Here is a 22,172-nt window from a genome sequence, read left to right as displayed (position 1 = left end):
ATGCTCCAAGACAACGATTATTATTATTGTTATGGCAAATCCTGCTCATGCAATATCCAATATTCGAAGTAATCATCGGGAGGACATCAATATTTATGGTACTCACTCTGTAGGGATTGAGCAGCACTGCAATATCAGTCTTAGGAATGAGGGGCTTTGGTTTATTTTAGTTACTTAAAGTACAAGACCTAGATAAGAGGGAGCTAATTTTAATAGGCAACTTGCGCATACAGTTTTTTAATTTTATGATTCGAATAAAACAGTTTTCATTTGTTTTTATCGATATGCAGATGCAGCTGGGCCTTTCTATGTGTAATTGCCTGATTTGTAACTAGCTTTGACTCACGGCTTCGCCCGCTTATAAAGGATTATAATGTAACCTTTCAACTGGTTCCGTAGTTCCCAGGATTACGAGTGCTTTCTACAAACTTACAAATTGTACATTTCTCTAACATTTAATTATTATCATTACAATGTTATTTAATTAAACCGTATTTCCTTTATTTGTGGCCCCTCTTGGGTAAAAGAAAGCCTCCTCCATCATTTTCCACCTTACCCTATCGCTGGCTATGTGCATCCAACTTTTCCCTGCCTTGTTTGTTATATCATCATCTGTAACATTAGTTTGATATTAATATTAGAACGTCATTAACCCAACATGACTTGCGTTACCTCAGTTCTCTTCAGTATTAGTTGTTTACCGGGTAAAAAGTATCTTTTTATAGTATCTAGTTGTTTCCCGGGTAAAAAAGCAAGAGTTTGGATTAATCCATCAGTTAGGTAACTTATCAAAAAATACTCGACACGTATTTTTCAGTTTTTCAAAATAATGAAAATTAAAAGAGATAAAGCGCGTCAAAGTTCAGAAGAACCGAGGCCTGTGACGTCAATGAGTGTATAGTGTAGCACTTTGTGACGTCACGCAAAACTTTAACGCATCATTTTTTTTTTTTTTTTTTTTTTTTTTTTTTATGTGATAGGAGGCAAACTTCGTAATTACTTGTTTAAATTGCCACTAAAAAAATACGTGTAAAAGTATTTTTTAAGAAACTAGCCTCTTATTTCGATTGCTTTCAATAAACAAATTTCTATGGATTTCTAAACATTTTAATTACTATTCGGCCAACACATTCCAATACCAACATACTTTGTTTGCATTCACAACAAAACTATCCTTCCACCAGAGAACAGAAACATTGACAACTCAGCAAACACTTCGAGATGTTTGTGTGATCCGCAAACATTTGATATTGGCTAGTTGGAACGATTTCTGTTTATAAATGCCAAATACAACAATACCGGTAGTAAAACTACATGGTTACATTTTCTACGTACACACCTGAGATTAAGAACATAAATCGAAAATAAATCTCCTGACGCAGTCGGGTAAATAGCGGAAAGCAAGTGTTTTTCTTTTTTTTTTGTCATAAGGCTCTATGTTGATGTTACCAATGGAATAAACTTACGTATAGAGAACCTCGTAAATGCAAAAAAAAAACATTTTGACATTGGGAAATTTTTCTGTTCGGCAGTAATGTAACTATTATTGCTGATAATATTAATGATGGTCTTCAAGTAAACTGACTTAAAATTTCAGCATTATCACTTGTCTAAACTTTAACACAGCACTCACTTTTTATTTCTAGAATGATTTGTGAGGAAATGAAAAAGTATGCAACCCCTCTTTCCATAATTTTAAGATTTGTGAGATAAAAAAAAGACTGAAAGTGAGCCCTGATTCTCACTCCCTTTTCTCACTTTTCTTTTTTTATATTTTTTTTATAGACGATGCAATGATTGATGAATCAACTAGAGATCTTGAATTTCCTATTCTAAGGCTGAGTTGCACCATCAAACTGTAAATAACCGTAACTTTAACGATAACGGGTGTTTTTGTATAGAGTTTGACAGCTCTTTGACGTTTGTCCAAGTTAAAGTAAGATGGTGCAACTCAACCTAACCTAACCTAACACATAAATGAAAGTTGACTTCCTCGAAAGTCCATTGCAAGCAAGCCTATTGTCCATTCCCGACCTATGTCGAATGAAGCCTCAACAATGGACGCCGAAGGACAATCAATACAGTTTCAGGCAACCAGATTGGAATTTGTTCCTTTATTGTAACTTTGGAAAAATCCATTTCAAAAGTGCTTGCTGCACTTTATGGGGCTAAAGCAAAGCTTTCAATTTGCGAATTGCGGATCGGGTAGATATAAAAATGTTATTGATATTCGTGTAATGTCAGAAACAGTGTCATTGTGGATTGATGTTTTTGTTACTCTATTATTTCCATTCATAATGTGCATTATACCACAGAATAATAATAAGTACCTACTACGTACAGAACATTTTCTTCGCGAAGGTATTTAAAAAAATGTATGCTCAATGTCGTTAACAATATGGTGTAATTTAGCTTGTCTCAAGAGTCGAGCACCATTTTGTTGACAAACGTCAGTGATCGGTACTGCGCCGAAGTCATAGGGCCTTCGGTAAAATGATGTGTGACGTGAGGAGCCAAACTGCGGAAAATGGCGGAGGAAATACATGAATAAGCATGAAATTATGTTTTGTGTTTCTATTATTATTCAGGCACTTAAATTACTGCACATTATTAATTACACCACCGTTTTTATATAATATTGTTTATCTTTACAATGCAATGGGTGAAGAATACACGTGCGTCGTGCGTGCGTCAATACTCGCTCGTGATTGTCCTGTCGATTAGGTATCTCAGGAGGGGTAGTCGCGCGTGTTTTGTTTTCGATGCAAACTCGCGGAGATGAACAGGCCTGATTATTACATCATCATCATAATTTCAGCCACAGGACGCCCACTGCTGAACAGTGAACATAGGCCTCTCCCATATATACTCGTATAATTTTGGAATCAACCTTACTATCCTAAAAATACTTAACTACAGCCATGTTCTAGTGTCCCAAAATATTGTTTACTTTATTATCGTTTGTTATCCAGATCTTTCTTAAATATATCCCTCACAGTAGAATAAGGTTACATAACAATATTTTAAGCAAATAACCCATCTAAATTGCAATTGGAAAAACCATAAACCATATTACCAAAGGCATCCCGTTTATCGCTAAACGCGCGATGTCGTGCGCATCAATGAATGGGAATGCGGTCCAATAATTTATGAGTTCGCAATATGGCAGCCAAATTACGAATAACGAAAAATAACGGCGTGTTTACAGTGACAGAGAATAATTGCCAGTCGACAGACGTGCACTTAATTCCGTTTATTTGTATTTGAAGCTTGGTCTCATTTTTCGGTTTCTTCGGGTGCGTTGTAATTTCGGGACACCATTGCATTAAGAGCCATCTTATTAATTGCATTGAATTGAATGAAAAAAATTAACAGACGAGAAAGAATTTAATTATATCTATTTAGTAGGGGTTGTACTATTTTTTTGCTGTAAGCTTAGGTACAGCTACCTGTTACAAAATGGCTACAACGAAAAATCTGCATTTTTGTCTTATAAGCCATTGTGAATTATGAAATCAATATTTCTTATTTCTCCTTTGCATTAATTAGAAGATGAAACAGTAGAATTTAATAAATCATCTTGGATCAAACTTGCCTTTCTCTTAGAAGAAATTTTGCACACATTTCAAAAACACTTAATTACCATTTTTAATTACAGATTCTGTTTTTAAAGGCTTTAAAAACCTTTATACAGCATCCAGAGCAACTAACGCAATAATGTAGGTGCAAAGTAAAAGCTTAACGGATCTAAGACTAAGCCTGCCCAAAATAGCTCGTTAATTGACTATTAAACAGTCTCTAAGACTTGTGATCAAAGTGGTCTTATTCAAAAGAATAATCAAGGAAGGGAAATGATGCTGGAGTCTGTAGATGGGTAATAAAATCAATTTTATGCAAAGCCATCGAGTAATTACTGTTTTTTGCCACCGTAAATCAGCTTTGTGCTGGCAAAAACCTGAAAACAAAGATACTGCACGGAATATTCAGCGATTTAATATGGCACTTACTTCAAACTTTAACGTCGTGCAGTATTTTAATTTCAAGTTGATGTTGATTAAAACTTTACTAAAGTAAGGTAAACCATCGCTGTCAAAGTGCTTTGGAATTGCATTAAGTACAAGTAAATTATAATAAGATATTTTACATTTGATTACAAATATAATGTAGACGTCTCATAATCAGAATCCTTTAAAGCTTTCAAAAACCCTTTCAAATCTTTAAACCTGCCAAAATTTCGTGGAGAACTTACAAAAACAGAATATGTCCTTCAATTGCTATTTCCCCTTTCTTTCCCAACATCGTTAGGGATGCAAACTCATTTAGAAACGCAAGTGTTTGTGGAGCATTAATTCTGAAAACTGAATTACTGTACACTGTACACTTGTGCAGTGAACTGAACTTCTGGTCCAAATGAAGCTCCGAGGTCCTGAAAGCTTCGTTGAATAGATCATTAAGTTTACAGGACAAACTTTTTGTTTGCGTAATTAATTTCATGTTACACTTTTGAAACCTTACTGGTATTAAATATTTTGTAAATAAAATCCTATTTAGTCTAATATTTTGTGAATTGTTTGATATTTAAAATGCAGTTTAAGGAGGTACTAGTGTGCTCGTAGCTCGTGCCAATAAACTGTCAATTTTGTAAATACAGTATGTATGATGAAAATCTATCTCAGTATCTCTAACACACCTACTTACTTTGAAATTAAGATAGGCTTACTACGAGTAAAGTCACTATATCTATACACTAGCGGCCGCCCGTGACTTCGTACGCGTGGATCCCGTTTTACCCCCTTAGGGGTGGAGTTTCGTAAAATACTTTCTTAGCGGATGCCTACGTCATAACATCTACCTGCATGCAAATTTCAGCCCGATCCATCCAGTGGTTTGGGCTGTGCGTTGATAGATCACTACGTCAGTCAGTCAGTCACCTTTGAGTAATATTAGATACATTAATAATGTCGCTGTTTCCCAGAAAAAATGTCAGTAACAGGACAGACTACGAGTATTAATTACACTTCGAGTGATTTAATCCGAAACCTTCCTGGAATTTCATTCCCTATTAACAGTGCACAGTTTGTTTACTGTAGGTCATTACCAGTCTGCACTTCACCGGGAATACGGTCTGTCTCTACTAATAACTGGATTCCGATACTAACCGGTACGTTTCCGAGAATCCCGCGCGTATTAACTGGAACCGATGACCGCAAGCTGGCAACGCCGTCATACGCTATATGTTAGTTGAAACTGCAAATACAACGTGTGCACGTGGCCTAAGGTCAAAGGATTTGCCATGCATCCAGCGGATAGCGGTCAGATCAAAGTAGCCCGCATCATGTATGCTAAATGTTATTTTTGTGCATCAGAAAACATTATTAAAGTAATTTGAAAATTATAAATAACTTAAAAAAATATAACTGCCTAAGGCGGAAATTGAACCCAGGACCTACTTAAGGTTTAAGGGTAGGTATACCCAACATTGGCCGTAACAGCATAATACACTTGAAAATTTCGACGGGTTCATTCAGTGTCTAAGTAGCTCAGTTGGAAGAGCAGTCGCAAGCGAAAGGTCGTGGCTTCAATTCCCGCCTAAGGCAGTTCGATTTTTTCAAGTTATTTATAATTTTCAAATTAGTTTGAGATGCAACTCTTAATGCTAAAAATTAAATAACTATTATTAAAGTAAGTCAAAGATTGACGTCATAACTTGGCTTTTTGGTAGCTCAAAAAAGTAGCCCAATAACTAGATTTTTGTCGTAAAAACTAAAAAAACGTCAATTACTTTAGGTAGTAATTTCAAAAATACTATTTATCTAAAACGGGTACTAAATAATGAATACCTAGTTATGCATCCGTCAGCTCCCTCTGCTCTAGACTAAACAAGATAAGTCATCACTTTCCGCTCTACAGTGTAAGCATTCGTAGAATTGTTATTCACATAAGAGATGTGTCAGCAGAACTAAATTGTAAACACCGTACTGGACGACTGCGATCGGCCACAATATTAAATCATTATTAAATCGCCTCCAACTCGGCGAGGACGTGATCACTTAGTTTAATTAAATATAATCCTTTTTAAAAAGCTTCCACCCCGCTCCCGAAATCTGACTGGCGCAGCCGTTCGGATTTATTGCTGCAAGTTTTCCTAAAGTTTACGCGATTGGTGTCAAAATCCGCCGTTTAAATTCGTGATACTACGGGAAACTAATAAATCCGCCGAACCAAATAAATTTGTCATCGAAGTACGGGTGGAACGAGTATGCAGAGAACGGTCGGTTGGTGAGTAGAACTTTTCGCCAATCCTTCCACTCCTTATCCTCTGTGTATTTTTCATGCTTTTTAAATCGTAGGGAAATATTGCTACTCCGGGATAGAACTTCTCCCAGGGTATCGCATTTTGTGTTTTCGTCATAAAACTTTATCGTTAACACTTTTCGTTTAGATTTAAGTGAATTAAATATTGAAACAAAGTAAAGAAAATAAATTAAAATAAAGTAAATAAATTGAAATAAAGTAAATAAATTGAAATAAAGTGAAATAAAGTAAATAAATTGAATATTGAATTAAATTAAATAAGTTTATTGTGTAAAGTAAAAATTATTAAAGTTGTTAAGTTAATTGTCTCTCGAAATTGAACAATTAAATTAAGAACCACTCTTATTTTTACTGTGTATTTTTATTGTGTATTTTATTGTGTGTTTTATTGTGATTACGTGTATTTTAATTGTGAATATTGTGTAAAGTACTGTTACAAATTCTGACTGGCGCATATCAATTAATAAATTTAAATTCAGTAAAAATGGCTTCACCACAAATCGAATCCGTACAAATCACGCCAATACCCAACGAGATGCTCAGATTAATTCCATTTTTTAATGGTGACAAAAAACACCTAAATTTGTTCCTTAAAAAATGTGAGTATGTTATATCGAGATATAGAGGTGGGGTTGAGCAAGATTTATACGTGTACCACGCTATAACTAGCCGCCTTACAGAAAATGCAGCAGCACTGTTATCAGAACAAGAAAATTTAACAAACTGGTCGGAACTTAAGGAAATTCTGACACAACATTTTGGAGACCCGCGTAGTGAGGCATGCATTAATATCGAATTAGAATCACTAAAAATCAGATCGAATGAATCATACACAGACTTTTGCAACCGCGTGCAATCAACCAGGTCAATGCTTATATCCAAAGTAAACACCATAGCAGACGAGTCAATCCGTCACGCCAAAATCACCATATACAACAACACCGCGTTAAACGTGTTTCTCTATAATTTACCAGAAAACCTTGTGCGCATTGTGAGACTAAAGGCACCGTCCACTTTGGAAGCCGCCCTCTCGATTGTGCTCGAGGAAGTAAACTTTATGGACCAATATAACATGCGAAGCAAAATGCATTCGCAACCCAAACCTAACAATTCGTTTACGCCAACTCAACAGAAATTTTCAGGCAATCAGCCTCATTTTGTCAGCTCTAATGCTTTCAAACCGATAATTCCTCCACAATTTAAATTTGGCCTTCCGCCTAATCAAGGCTACAAACCCTTCCAGCAATATGGAAATAAACCTTTACAACAATTCGGCTATTTCAAGCCTCCGCATCAACCAGGTTTCAGGCCGCCGCAGCAGTTCGGCTACAGGCCTCCACAGCAGTTCGGATATAGACCGCCCCAGCAGTTTGGCTATAGACATCCTCCTCAGCAATTCGGTTACAAACCGCCTCAATTCGGCTATAAGCCACAGTTCGGTGCTCAGCAAGCCCAACAAGTCCAGCCGCCACGTATGCAGCTGACCGACGTGTCTATGCGTACGGCTACAAAACCAAACAACGTAAATGAAACAAACTTAAATGATCTGAACTACGACGAAGCAGAACAGTCGTATTACGATCAATATTATTGTGAATACCCTATAGACGAATATAATAACATGTACAGCGAACAGTATTACCCTGATTTCGAGGAAACTCCCGAGGAAACCCAGGAAACTGAATTCCAACAGGATTTTCACGAAACAGCCTCCATCAAAGAACCGAACAGATAAACATTAATTGCGATCCGGAATTAACATTACCATATATTTACCTACCGGAACTGGATGCTCGCATGATGATCGACACTGGCAGCATGCGTTCGTTCTTCAGTCCGCGTATTGGCTATCAGTATTTCAGTGAATTCATAAGAAATGAACCGTTCCAAGTTGTGAGTACACACGCGTCAAGTACGCACAACAAAACCATAGAAATTCCCCTTTTTCCAACTTTTAAATGCAGAAAATACCACAAATTTTATTTATATGACGTACACAAATGGTACGATGGTGTAATTGGACAAGATTTATTACAACAATTGGAAGCATTAATCGACATTAAAAATAGAGTCCTCAAAACTAAAACTGCATGCATTCCAATCATTTTAAATTACAAAAAATTCACAGACAACGTTAGAATGCCTAGTGTAACCGCTAATTACCGTAATGAATCAATCAGTAAACAAAACGCAAACGCAGACGCGTTATCCCGCATAAAAGTAAATGCTCTCGATTCAGATAATCAGTCCATGAAAGTAAATGTTAGCAAAAAGGAAAAACGTATTCAAAAACATGTTGATAAAGTAGTAAAGAAAATAGAAAAATTATCATCAGGAAGTACAATAGTAATTTCCGACTCTACATCCTCAGAAGGAAGTAGACAATTAGGTTCAGAATATCCGATTCCGTCTTCAAATAATTCAGACTGTGTCGATGAACAATCAAATAACTCACAAACTATTCATTCCGCAAAGGATACCGAATCACAAGGCATCCCAATCTTAAACGAAGCAATCGATAACAAACCTAATCAAATATTAGTCTTTGAACGATTCGATAATGAACTTTCAGTCAAAAACCTTTCGCGCGATAAACAAAAGGTTCTTGAAGTACATTTACCTGATAATAATGCAGAATTAGTAAAACAGTTTTTAAAAGAATATATCAAACCTAAAACAAAGTATTTCATTTATTTTGAATCAGATCAACTTAGACGAATTTTCACAGACGTAATTATTAAACTTTTTAAGAAAGATGTAGTTCAGTTTTACGAGTGTACAGAACGGGTAAATTACATAGAAGACGAGGGTGAACAAAAAGCAATAGTTATCCAATACCATGAAGGAAAAACATGCCACCGTGGTATTAAGGAAACATTGATTAGAATTCGTAGAAATCATTTTTGGCCTAACATGCAACAAACAGTTTCCGCAATCATTAACGCTTGCGAAGCCTGCCGTAAAATGAAATACGATAGGAAACCCATAAAACCATTTTTGCAATTAACTAAAACTCAAGATTCCCCATTTCAAGAAATTTTCATTGATCTCTTCAGTATTGAAGGAATCACATATTTAACCCTAATTGACGCCTTCAGCAAATTAGGACAAGCAATAGAGATACCTAGCAAATCAACATCAGACGTTACTAGAGCACTTATGAAATATTTCTCATTCTACGGAATTCCAAAACGTATAAGCTCAGATCCAGGAACCGAATTTAATAACGAACTCATGAAAGAATTTCTAAATTTACATAAAGTTGAACTTCACATCGGAACCCCAAATAACCCTAATTCTATGGGACTTATCGAACGCTTTCACTCGACAATTATAGAGATCTATAGATTGGCTAAATACGAAAGACGATGTACAGATGCCGCATCAGTTATGACATATTCAGTAATGGCATATAACCACACCATCCACTCTGTAACTGAGTTAACACCATTTGAGGTAGTTTTTGGTCATACAGATTCAGATAGTCCATTTAGAATCAATTTCGAAAAGCAATATTATCAGCAATTAGTTCAAGATCATGCGAAACGTACAAAGCACTTATATAAATACATAGCTCAGAAAACGACAGCCAAAAAGGAAACCATTAGGGAAAAGAAAGGTGGTGAAACAGATATAGAGTTTTCCGAAGGAAACATAATATTTGCAAAAGACGTAAATAAGCGTAAAAGCAAAGACAAACCACGTTATGTAAAAGCAAAGGTTGTAGGCAAAGCCAAGCGAAACATCTTACCAATTAAAGTAGGTGATAGGACTACCAAAGTGCCTATTAAAAACATAAAACGCCCTCCGCAGGTGATGCTTTCTGCTAATGATAGGGACGCAGGCGCTGGCCCTTCAACTAAAGATAATATCTAAGAAAATTACCCTGGTCTCAAAAATGTTCGACAGTTTCATAAATATTTCAGAGCAAATAAATAACAACTCTATTATTATTGATGAACGCTTGAAACGAGTTGAAAGCCTATTGCAAAACATAACGTCCACACAAAACGATTGGACTTTTTCTACATACATACTAGGAGTGTATAACATATTCATAAGTAGTTTCCGTACAATATTTATAAGATTAAGTGAAATAGAAACAGCATTAGCATTAAGTAGAGTATCCATTTTACACCAAGCAATTGTAAACTCTACAGAATTATTGTATCATTTAAAGTTAATTTCAAACTCTGCCAATTTAGTTTACCAGCCTACGGAAAGTAATTTGTTAAATTTAGAAGAAACTATTTGTGTAAAATCTTATATGAAACAGGATCAGATAACATTTATTTTAGAAATACCATTGATAGATAATTATACTTACAATTATTATAAGATATACTCACTTCCTATATTCCAAGAATCCCAAAACGTTACGCTTTCCATTTTCCCCAAATTTCCTTACCTTTTGGCGAAGGGTTTGAAATACTTACCGATCGTAACACCGTGTCGCCCGCTTGCCGCCGGCGATCGCTTCCTGTGCTCTACGGACAACCAGGCTCTACATAACGAGCCTACCTGCGTGGAACAGTTGATGAGGTTCAGTAAGGACCTTACCTCCTGCAAGCAGCACCAGATCCAGCTGGAAGAAGTAAAACTCCAGCAGCTCAACGCGAACAACTGGATTCTGTACAGCAGACTGAAAGGCACGCTGACCAAACATTGCGACAGAAGTCAGTAAGCAGTCAGTCTTCGGCACGTACATCATCACCATCGATGAGCCCTGTGACCTGGAAATCCATGGCCTGCAGATCCACCATCGACTCTACATTTCATCAGACATCGTAGAACACGTACCGGTGATTCACCTACCCGAGCTACCTGTAAACGCAACGCTATCCGGTGCACGCGCACTCAATATGCATGGAATCAATTTGGATGAAATCAAATACATGTCGTACGCCCTGAAACATAGTGCAGCAATCAGTGCTAGTGAAAATGAAACAGACACTTCTTATTTTACATACTTTACATTTGTATTAGTTTTGATTCTTTTTATGTTAATTGTGTTAATTGCCTTCCGCAAACAAGTAGAAATTTTATGTAAACGAAATTATCGGAATACTCATAAAAATGAAACTTCCGATAATTTCTCACTTAGGGAGGGAGGAGTTATGCATCCGTCAGCTCCCTCTGCTCTAGACTAAACAAGATAAGTCATCACTTTCCGCTCTACAGTGTAAGCATTCGTAGAATTGTTATTCACATAAGAGATGTGTCAGCAGAACTAAATTGTAAACACCGTACTGGACGACTGCGATCGGCCACAATATTAAATCATTATTAAATCGCCTCCAACTCGGCGAGGACGTGATCACTTAGTTTAATTAAATATAATCCTTTTTAAAAAGCTTCCACCCCGCTCCCGAAATCTGACTACCTTTACGTGTCACTTTAGTCGTAATTAATAGGCCTATTTACTTCTCAATTTTGTCTTCCTTTAGACAGGAAAATGCTTAAAAATAATACCTTATTTTTTTACAGGAAGGAGCTTTTTCGTTAAAATTGACTGACACTTTTACCTAACAGATAAGTAAAATAATGAATTTTGAAAGAAAGTATTTTTATTTAGTCCAAATATTATCTTTAGACTACTTTCATCTCAAATTTATACTTGAAGAACTCGAACTGTCTAAGGTGCGAACTCGCGATGCTTCACTCGCCGGGTGACTGTTCTGAACTGAACTGAACTTCTTGGACAGCAGACTTCTGAGCTATTCTGAGCAACGCGTAATGACTGTATCAAGTTCCAAAAACAATGAAAAACTTGAACTTGCTCTATAAGATTTTGAACTTTCGCGTTCCATTTCAACTTAAATAGTAAGACACAGGTCTTAACGCGACGTTTATTAATGAGTTACATTATGTATGCAGCCGAAACGTCAAGCCGTGAGTACATATAGTAACTCATTAATAAACGTCGCGTTAAGACCCGTGTCTTACTATTAAAGTTGAACTTGTTCGTTTGACGGTTAAATACCCTTACCAAACTATCCAACTACATGCGTATTGCCAGATATCGCTTCCACATCTCTAACCGTCCGACGCACTACTGCGGTCACATCGGAACCCGCTCTATTTAACCTCTACAGGCCTTAATGTCATCGGTTTTGATAGCTATTGCCTCCCCGAACCGAAGATCACCATAGTTTTAATTGAGTTCGAGACACACTCATCGAATTCGGATAGTTTGGGTGTAATGATGCGTTGCAGATTGATGGTACCCCATAGCTAGTTCGAAGGGTTATTAGCTAGTAGGTCGTATACTTAATGATGTACTTAAACAAGTTTGAATGGTTTGCTGTAGATATTTATAGCTGATGGGAAAGGTATTTTTGTTGTTTTAGGGTTAAATACAGCAATAGCGCGTGCAAGTGACAATTAAATAGCGAACGGTGCAGGTGTTGGACTGGACCGAATCGTGATCCGAGGAACGCGGGTTTGATTCCCTCCGCCAGTCGATTGTGGTATACCCACTCGTATCTCAAGCATATTTAATATACCACGAGGGGTTAACGGGATTTAATTAGTTTTTATAATTACTAATTTTCCTTTAAAACAAAATAAATGTTCTCAACTCATAGCTGTTAAAGCACTTGGCTGGTTATAGCTAGTTTAAAAATATGTGCACAACTCATACATTTTTAAATAATTAATGTATTCAAATACTTAAGAAACAGTTTTATCTACGAAGTAAGTACAGTCTGAGAAAGAACGGGGGTGTTTGTCAAAACTTTTTATTGAATAAGAAGCTAAAAATATTCATGAAAATTACCATCTCCCAAACTTGTCGGACCAAATTTCCGTGCTCGCAAAATACTGAAAATGCGTCTTACACAAAATTGGGGCAAAAACTATTTCCTTGCTGATATTATCCGAACGCGGTCCGATGGCTCACGTAGCTGAGAGCTGTGTAAATATCGTTTTAATGGAAATTCTGGCGCGACGGATATCTACGTATAAAATATCCGTGCACCCGTACCTACAGGGTGGAAGGGATTCTGGTAAACTCAAAGTAAACTTGGATCAACATCCCGAATGAGATGTCGTTATTCTTAGGATTTTTTTATCGTTAACGTTTTTGTTATGTCAATCAAAAATCAAAATCAAAATCAAAAATGTTTTATTCGTTAACAAACCAACTTTTACAAAAATTGTGGTGACATACCTAGTAAGTAAAAGTATACCTGTATCAGGTAGTCACCGCCCATTCAGACAATGCTAGTTTTGGGTAAGTTTAACAAACAAAAAAAAAAACAAAATGGTTATTAAGAAGGTATAGAAAATTAGAAAATATGGTGTGTGTGTGTGTGTGTGTGTGTGTGTTTATGTTGTATTATGTTAAGTTATGATAGAGAGTGATTTTACGTTTGTATATGCCTTTTTTAACTTTCAGATATAAATTTGATAAATTTTATATATTATTTTTTTAAAAGTGTTTCGGTATCCAAATAGCTAAGCGATTTTAACCAGAGTGTAAGTTTCTCTTTACAAGAGTGAGATGTAAGCGGATAAATGCTCAGTATTTTGTTAATTTTATTGTACAAGAAACCAGCTTGTCTAGTAAATTGCCTGCTAGCAAAGGCTGTTTTGGAAGGAATAGTAGGAGCAGCTTTGTCCTTTCTTCTTTTGTTATTAATTTTAGGGTCATAGTATATACTTTTATGTATTTTTAATATGGCAGTTAATATATATAGTTTTCTTATAGAAAGGAGATCTCCGTGTTTATAAAGTTCTTCAGTAGAATGTCTGAAAGGCAGAGAGTACATTACTTTAAGTAACCGTCTTTGCGTTCTTTCTACCTCCAGAAGTTTCGTTTTGGTTGAGCCCCCCCAAACTGAGATTCCATAGCAAAAAACTGATTGAGCTAGAGCTATATAGATTTTATTTATGAGGTCCTTAGTTGTGACATGCCTAAGCTTCTTAAAAATCCATGTAAGTTTTCTTATTCGATTCATTAGCATGTCCAAGTGTGAATGCCAGGACAGATGAGAATCTATAATAACGCCTAGATATCTAGTAGTGGAAACTCTCTCAATACAAAGACATGTACATGTGTTTTGTTGGGAACTGTCACAAATATGTAGTTTGACTTGAAAGTTTTCTTCCGGTTGTGTGCGTTTATTAGGTGTGAAGCAAATAAAATTACTTTTTTTAATGTTTAGTGTGAGTAGGTTTGTGTTTAACCATTTTTTTATAGTTGTAAGTCAATGTTGAACACTATAGGATTATTTATACACTATAGGATTTTTATTTAGCTCGTAGATCTTATGTCCCTTGGGGCAGAAAAGTTCTCGAGTACCGACCGCAGACCACCAAACACAATGTGAGTGGGCAAGCCTTCCACTCGATGGACCGACGATCTGGCGACGGTCACGGGAAGCATCTTGATGCGGACTGTGGAAATCCTTGGAGGAGACCTTAGTCCAACAATGGACGTCTTTGTATAAACAGACGAGATGATGATGGTTTTGGGACTATTCACACCTCTCATTCCCACCGCTGCTACTTCTGTGTAGCCAGGATCTACAGCTTGACCGCCAATAAAAACCCTTGATGAATAAAAATGATGGGTAACCGTTTTGCAATGAAAACCTTTTAAATTAGTAAGAAAAGGCTTTAAATAATCCGTTAAAGTGTTTTCCATTGTATTTGTCACAGCCTGTATATCCGAATCCATCCGAACGCTACGGATAGGGACGTGACATCGCGCGCGCAACACGTCTCGCGCTGGTATTCGTGAATTGGAATTTCCAATTGGTTTGTGGTTTTAACGTCACTTGTCTCTGCTATATTACAATGTGGATAAGTTGCCCGAAATTTGTCGTGTGCTAATAAAAGCACGCAATATGTTTTAAAACAAATACGAGTGGGAACCGATGGTAGATACCTACATACAGTGAGAAGTTACCGATTGAATTGAGTTAAGGACTCTATATACCATACCGGTGGTTTTATTTCAAAAGAAACATGTCGGCGACTTGTAGGTACTTTTTATGACTTTTGAGTTTTTGACAACTTGTTAAAAGTCGACGACTTATTTCGGCGGTAAAGTAAAATAATATGTTTTCAGAATTTTCAGCAAATGATTTTTTTCTATGTGTTCTTCAAAGTGCCTTAAATAGAATGTCTTCAGTGTGACTTTATTTAAGTAACCCTATTATATCTAATTAAAAGGCATAACAAAGACTAAACTAACAAATTATAGAGTTTAGTAGTAGTAGTAGGTAGTTATGCATCCGTCAGCTCCCTCTGCTCTAGACTAAACAAGATAAGTCATCACTTTCCACTCTACAGTGTAAGCATTCGTAGAATTGTTATTCACATAAGAGATGTGTCAGCAGAACTAAATTGTAAACACCGTACTGGACGACTGCGATCGGCCACAATATTAAATCATTATTAAATCGCCTCCAACTCGGCGAGGACGTGATCACTTAGTTTAATTAAATATAATCCTTTTTAAAAAGCTTCCACCCCGCTCCCGAAATCTGACTGGCGCAGCCGTTCGGATTTATTGCTGCAAGTTTTCCTAAAGTTTACGCGATTGGTGTCAAAATCCGCCGTTTAAATTCGTGATACTACGGGAAACTAATAAATCCGCCGAACCAAATAAATTTGTCATCGAAGTACGGGTGGAACGAGTATGCAGAGAACGGTCGGTTGGTGAGTAGAACTTTTCGCCAATCCTTCCACTCCTTATCCTCTGTGTATTTTTCATGCTTTTTAAATCGTAGGGAAATATTGCTACTCCGGGATAGAACTTCTCCCAGGGTATCGCATTTTGTGTTTTCGTCATAAAACTTTATCGTTAACACTTTTCGTTTAGATTTAAGTGAATTAAATATTGAAACAAAGTAAAGAAAATAAATTGAAATAAAGTAAATAAATTGAAATAAAGTAAATAAAGTGAAATAAAGTAAATAAATTGAATATTGAATTAAATTAAATAAGTTTATTGTGTAAAGTAAAAATTATTAAAGTTGTTAAGTTAATTGTCTCTCGAAATTGAACAATTAAATTAAGAACTACTCTTATTTTTACTGTGTATTTTTACTGTGTATTTTATTGTGTATTTTATTGTGTGTTTTACACGGTAATCACTACGTGTATTTTAATTGTGAATATTGTGTAAAGTACTGTTACAAATTCTGACTGGCGCATATTAATTAACTAAATTTAAATTCAGTAAAATGGCTTCACCACAAATCGAATCCGTACAAATCACGCCAATACCCAACGAAATGCTCAGATTAATTCCATTTTTTAATGGTGACAAAAAACATCTAAATTTGTTCCTTAAAAAATGTGAGTATGTTATATCGAGATATAGAGGTGGGGTTGAGCAAGATTTATACGTGTACCACGCTATCACTAGCCGCCTTACAGAAAATGCAGCAGCACTGTTATCAGAACAAGAAAATTTAACAAACTGGTCGGAACTTAAGGAAATTCTGACACAACATTTTGGAGACCCGCGTAGTGAGGCATGCATTAATATTGAATTAGAATCATTAAAAATCAGATCGAATGAATCATACACAGACTTTTGCAACCGCGTGCAATCAACCAGGTCAATGCTTATATCCAAAGTAAACACCATAGCAGACGAGTCAATCCGTCACGCCAAAATCACCATATACAACAACACCGCGTTAAACGTGTTTCTCTATAATTTACCAGAAAACCTTGTGCGCATTGTGAGACTAAAGGCACCGTCCACTTTGGAAGCCGCCCTCTCGATTGTGCTCGAGGAAGTAAACTTTATGGACCAATATAACATGCGAAGCAAAATGCATTCGCAACCCAAACCTAACAATTCGTTTACGCCAACTCAACAGAAATTTTCAGGCAATCAGCCTCATTTTGTCAGCTCTAATGCTTTCAAACCGATAATTCCTCCACAATTTAAATTTGGCCTTCCGCCTAATCAAGGCTACAAACCCTTCCAGCAATATGGAAATAAACCTTTACAACAATTCGGCTATTTCAAGCCTCCGCATCAACCAGGTTTCAGGCCGCCGCAGCAGTTCGGCTACAGGCCTCCACAGCAGTTCGGATACAGACCGCCCCAGCAGTTTGGCTATAGACATCCTCCTCAGCAATTCGGTTACAAACCGCCTCAATTCGGCTATAAGCCACAGTTCGGTGCTCAGCAAGCCCAACAAGTCCAGCCGCCACGTATGCAGCTGACCGACGTGTCTATGCGTACGGCTACAAAACCAAACAACGTAAATGAAACAAACTTAAATGATCTGAACTACGACGAAGCAGAACAGTCGTATTACGATCAATATTATTGTGAATACCCTATAGACGAATATAATAACATGTACAGCGAACAGTATTACCCTGATTTCGAGGAAACTCCCGAGGAAACCCAGGAAACTGAATTCCAACAGGATTTTCACGAAACAGCCTCCATCAAAGAACCGAACAGATAAACATTAATTGCGATCCGGAATTAACATTACCATATATTTACCTACCGGAACTGGATGCTCGCATGATGATCGACACTGGCAGCATGCGTTCGTTCTTCAGTCCGCGTATTGGCTATCAGTATTTCAGTGAATTCATAAGAAATGAACCGTTCCAAGTTGTGAGTACACACTCGTCGAGTATTCACGATGAAACTATGGAAATCCCCCTTTTACCAACATTTAACAGTGACAAACACCACAAATTTTATTTGTATGATGTAGACAAAAGATACGATGGTCTTATTGGAAATGATTTGTTAGAACAATTAGAAGCATTAATTGATTTGAAAAACAGGGTCCTTAGGACTAAAACAACATGTATTCCGATAATTAATAACAACCTTAATTACGTTATTAATTTACCTCCACGTTCAGAAAAACGCGTAAAGTTACCTGTTGACCAATATTCAGGTGACGCTATTCTAAATTACAGAGAATTTACAGACGGCGTTAGAATGCCTAGTGCAATCGTTAACTGTCGCAACGGATACGCATCCACGATTATTCAAAACACTTTAGACAGACCAATCAGTTATAAAATCACTTGCCCATTTAAAGTTAATAAATTCGAATTGACTGACATTCAAGTTAACACGACACAAAACATGAATGACATCGAAATTGACAATTTGCTTGAAGAGAATTTGGTAAAGTTACGATTAGACCACACAAACGACGAAGAGCGTGAAAAAATTTACAGCCTTTGTCATAAATATAAAGACATATTTTATTGCGATCAACTTCCATTAACATTCACAAACAAAATTAAACATCAGATAAGGACAAAAAATGAGGATCCAATCCACGTAAAGCCATACAGACAGGCCCCAGCCCAGCAAGCTGAAATTACTAAACAAGTAGAAAAAATGTTAAAAGACAATGTAATCCAGGAATCCCACTCTCCTTGGAGTGCACCAGTTCACCTAGTGCCAAAAAAAATGGACGCATCTGGTGAAACAAAATACAGAATGGTTATCGACTACAGACGTTTGAACGACATAACGATCGACGACAAATACCCATTACCAAACATTAATGACTTATTTGATAAATTAGGAAAAAGCGTTTACTTCAGTACGATTGATTTAGCTAGCGGATATCATCAGATTGAGGTAGAAAAATCCGACAGACAAAAAACTGCCTTCAGCACACAAAACGGTCATTATGAGTTTCTCAGAATGCCCTTTGGACTTAAAACAGCTCCGGCAACATTCCAAAGAACTATGGATAATATACTTAGAGGTCTACAAGGACTCCATTGCATGGTTTACCTTGATGACATAATTGTGTATTCCAGCAGCTTAGATCAACACCTGGAACATCTAAAATCAATTTTCGACAGACTTAGAGCCACAAACCTTAAAATTCAACTTGATAAATCCGAGTTCCTTCGTAAGGAAGTGCTTTACCTAGGACACACCATCACGAAAAACGGTCTTAAACCTAATGATGATAAAATTGACGCTGTATTAAATTACCCAATTCCGAAAACGACCACAGAAATAAAGAGCTTTTTAGGACTTGTAGGATATTACAGGCGCTTTATTAAAGACTTTGCTAAAATTACAAAACCATTAACGTCATGTTTAAAGAAACGAAATAAAATCGTAATAAATCAGGAATATACAGACGCATTTAACAAATGTAAGGAATTACTTACACATGCCCCATTATTACAATACCCAGACTATGACAAGCAATTCATATTAACAACAGACGCATCGAATGTAGCATTGGGCGCAGTACTCTCACAAGGACAAGTAGGCAAAGATAAACCCATAGCGTATGCTAGCCGCACACTTAGTGATACTGAAGCTCGATACAGTACAATCGAACGCGAATTACTTGCTATTGTATGGGCTGTAAAACACTTCAGACCTTATCTCTATGGTCGTAAATTTGTCATTTACACAGATCACAGACCTTTGGCATGGCTTAACTCGCTAAAGGATCCAAACAGCAAATTAACTCGATGGCGTTTACGCTTACAGGATTACGATTTCGATATCGTGTACAAAAACGGGAAACAAAACACAAACGCAGACGCGTTATCCCGCATAAAAGTAAATGCTCTCGATTCAGATAATCAGTCCATGAAAGTAAATGTTAGCAAAAAGGAAAAACGTATTCAAAAACATGTTGATAAAGTAGTAAAGAAAATAGAAAAATTATCATCAGGAAGTACAATAGTAATTTCCGACTCTACATCCTCAGAAGGAAGTAGACAATTAGGTTCAGAATATCCGATTCCGTCGTCAAATAATTCAGACTGTGTCGATGAACAATCAAATAACTCACAAACTATTCATTCCGCAAAGGATACCGAATCACAAGGCATCCCAATCTTAAACGAAGCAATCGATAACAAACCTAATCAAATATTAGTCTTTGAACGATTCGATAATGAACTTTCAGTCAAAAACCTTTCGCGCGATAAACAAAAAGTTCTTGAAGTACATTTACCTGATAATAATGCAGAATTAGTAAAACAGTTTTTAAAAGAATATATCAAACCTAAAACAAAGTATTTCATTTATTTTGAATCAGATCAACTTAGACGAATTTTCACAGACGTAATTATTAAACTTTTTAAGAAAGATGTAGTTCAGTTTTACGAGTGTACAGAACGGGTAAATTACATAGAAGACGAGGGTGAACAAAAAGCAATAGTTATCCAATACCATGAAGGAAAAACATGCCACCGTGGTATTAAGGAAACATTGATTAGAATTCGTAGAAATCATTTTTGGCCTAACATGCAACAAACAGTTTCCGCAATCATTAACGCTTGCGAAGCCTGCCGTAAAATGAAATACGATAGGAAACCCATAAAACCATTTTTACAATTAACTAAAACTCAAGATTCCCCATTTCAGGAAATTTTCATTGATCTCTTCAGTATTGAAGGAATCACATATTTAACCCTAATTGACGCCTTCAGCAAATTAGGACAAGCAATAGAGATACCTAGCAAATCAACATCAGACGTTACTAGAGCACTTATGAAATATTTCTCATTCTACGGAATTCCAAAACGTATAAGCTCAGATCCAGGAACCGAATTTAATAACGAACTCATGAAAGAATTTCTAAATTTACATAAAGTTGAACTTCACATCGGAACCCCAAATAACCCTAATTCTATGGGACTTATCGAACGCTTTCACTCGACAATTATAGAGATCTATAGATTGGCTAAATACGAAAGACGATGTACAGATGCCGCATCAGTTATGACATATTCAGTAATGGCATATAACCACACCATCCACTCTGTAACTGAGTTAACACCATTTGAGGTAGTTTTTGGTCATACAGATTCAGACAGTCCATTTAGAATCAATTTCGAAAAGCAATATTATCAGCAATTAGTTCAAGATCATGCGAAACGTACAAAGCACTTATATAAATACATAGCTCAGAAAACGACAGCCAAAAAGGAAACCATTAGGGAAAAGAAAGGTGGTGAAACAGATATAGAGTTTTCCGAAGGAAACATAATATTTGCAAAAGACGTAAATAAGCGTAAAAGCAAAGACAAACCACGTTATGTAAAAGCAAAGGTTGTAGGCAAAGCCAAGCGAAACATCTTACCAATTAAAGTAGGTGATAGGACTACCAAAGTGCCTATTAAAAACATAAAACGCCCTCCGCAGGTGATGCTTTCTGCTAATGATAGGGACGCAGGCGCTGGCCCTTCAACTAAAGATAATATCTAAGAAAATTACCCTGGTCTCAAAAATGTTCGACAGTTTCATAAATATTTCAGAGCAAATAAATAACAACTCTATTATTATTGATGAACGCTTGAAACGAGTTGAAAGCCTATTGCAAAACATAACGTCCACACAAAACGATTGGACTTTTTCTACATACATACTAGGAGTGTATAACATATTCATAAGTAGTTTCCGTACAATATTTATAAGATTAAGTGAAATAGAAACAGCATTAGCATTAAGTAGAGTATCCATTTTACACCAAGCAATTGTAAACTCTACAGAATTATTGTATCATTTAAAGTTAATTTCAAACTCTGCCAATTTAGTTTACCAGCCTACGGAAAGTAATTTGTTAAATTTAGAAGAAACTATTTGTGTAAAATCTTATATGAAACAGGATCAGATAACATTTATTTTAGAAATACCATTGATAGATAATTATACTTACAATTATTATAAGATATACTCACTTCCTATATTCCAAGAATCCCAAAACGTTACGCTTTCCATTTTCCCCAAATTTCCTTACCTTTTGGCGAAGGGTTTGAAATACTTACCGATCGTAACACCGTGTCGCCCGCTTGCCGCCGGCGATCGCTTCCTGTGCTCTACGGACAACCAGGCTCTACATAACGAGCCTACCTGCGTG

The 22,172-nt window shown here is 36.4% G+C and overlaps 2 protein-coding genes across 2 annotated transcripts; both read left to right on the top strand.

Moving 5' to 3' along the window:
• The first annotated feature begins 6,711 nt into the window (after nt 1–6,711).
• On the top strand, nt 6,712–9,339 carry LOC135079419 (uncharacterized). The gene has a single exon (XM_063974078.1). It carries the CDS (start codon nt 6,800–6,802, stop codon nt 8,048–8,050), a length of 1,251 nt encoding a protein of 416 aa, XP_063830148.1. The 5' UTR covers nt 6,712–6,799; the 3' UTR covers nt 8,051–9,339.
• Nucleotides 9,340–16,374: 7,035 nt separating this feature from the next.
• Nucleotides 16,375–22,172, top strand: LOC135079418 (uncharacterized). Its single transcript, XM_063974077.1, has one exon. It carries the CDS (start codon nt 16,512–16,514, stop codon nt 17,760–17,762), a length of 1,251 nt encoding a protein of 416 aa, XP_063830147.1. The 5' UTR covers nt 16,375–16,511; the 3' UTR covers nt 17,763–22,172.

The sequence above is a fragment of the Ostrinia nubilalis genome, chromosome 16, assembly GCF_963855985.1.
Source record: "Ostrinia nubilalis chromosome 16, ilOstNubi1.1, whole genome shotgun sequence".
Lineage (NCBI taxonomy): Eukaryota > Metazoa > Arthropoda > Insecta > Lepidoptera > Crambidae > Ostrinia > Ostrinia nubilalis.
Note: the sequence above shows the minus strand (reverse complement) of the source record. Positions and strands in the feature narration are given on the sequence as shown.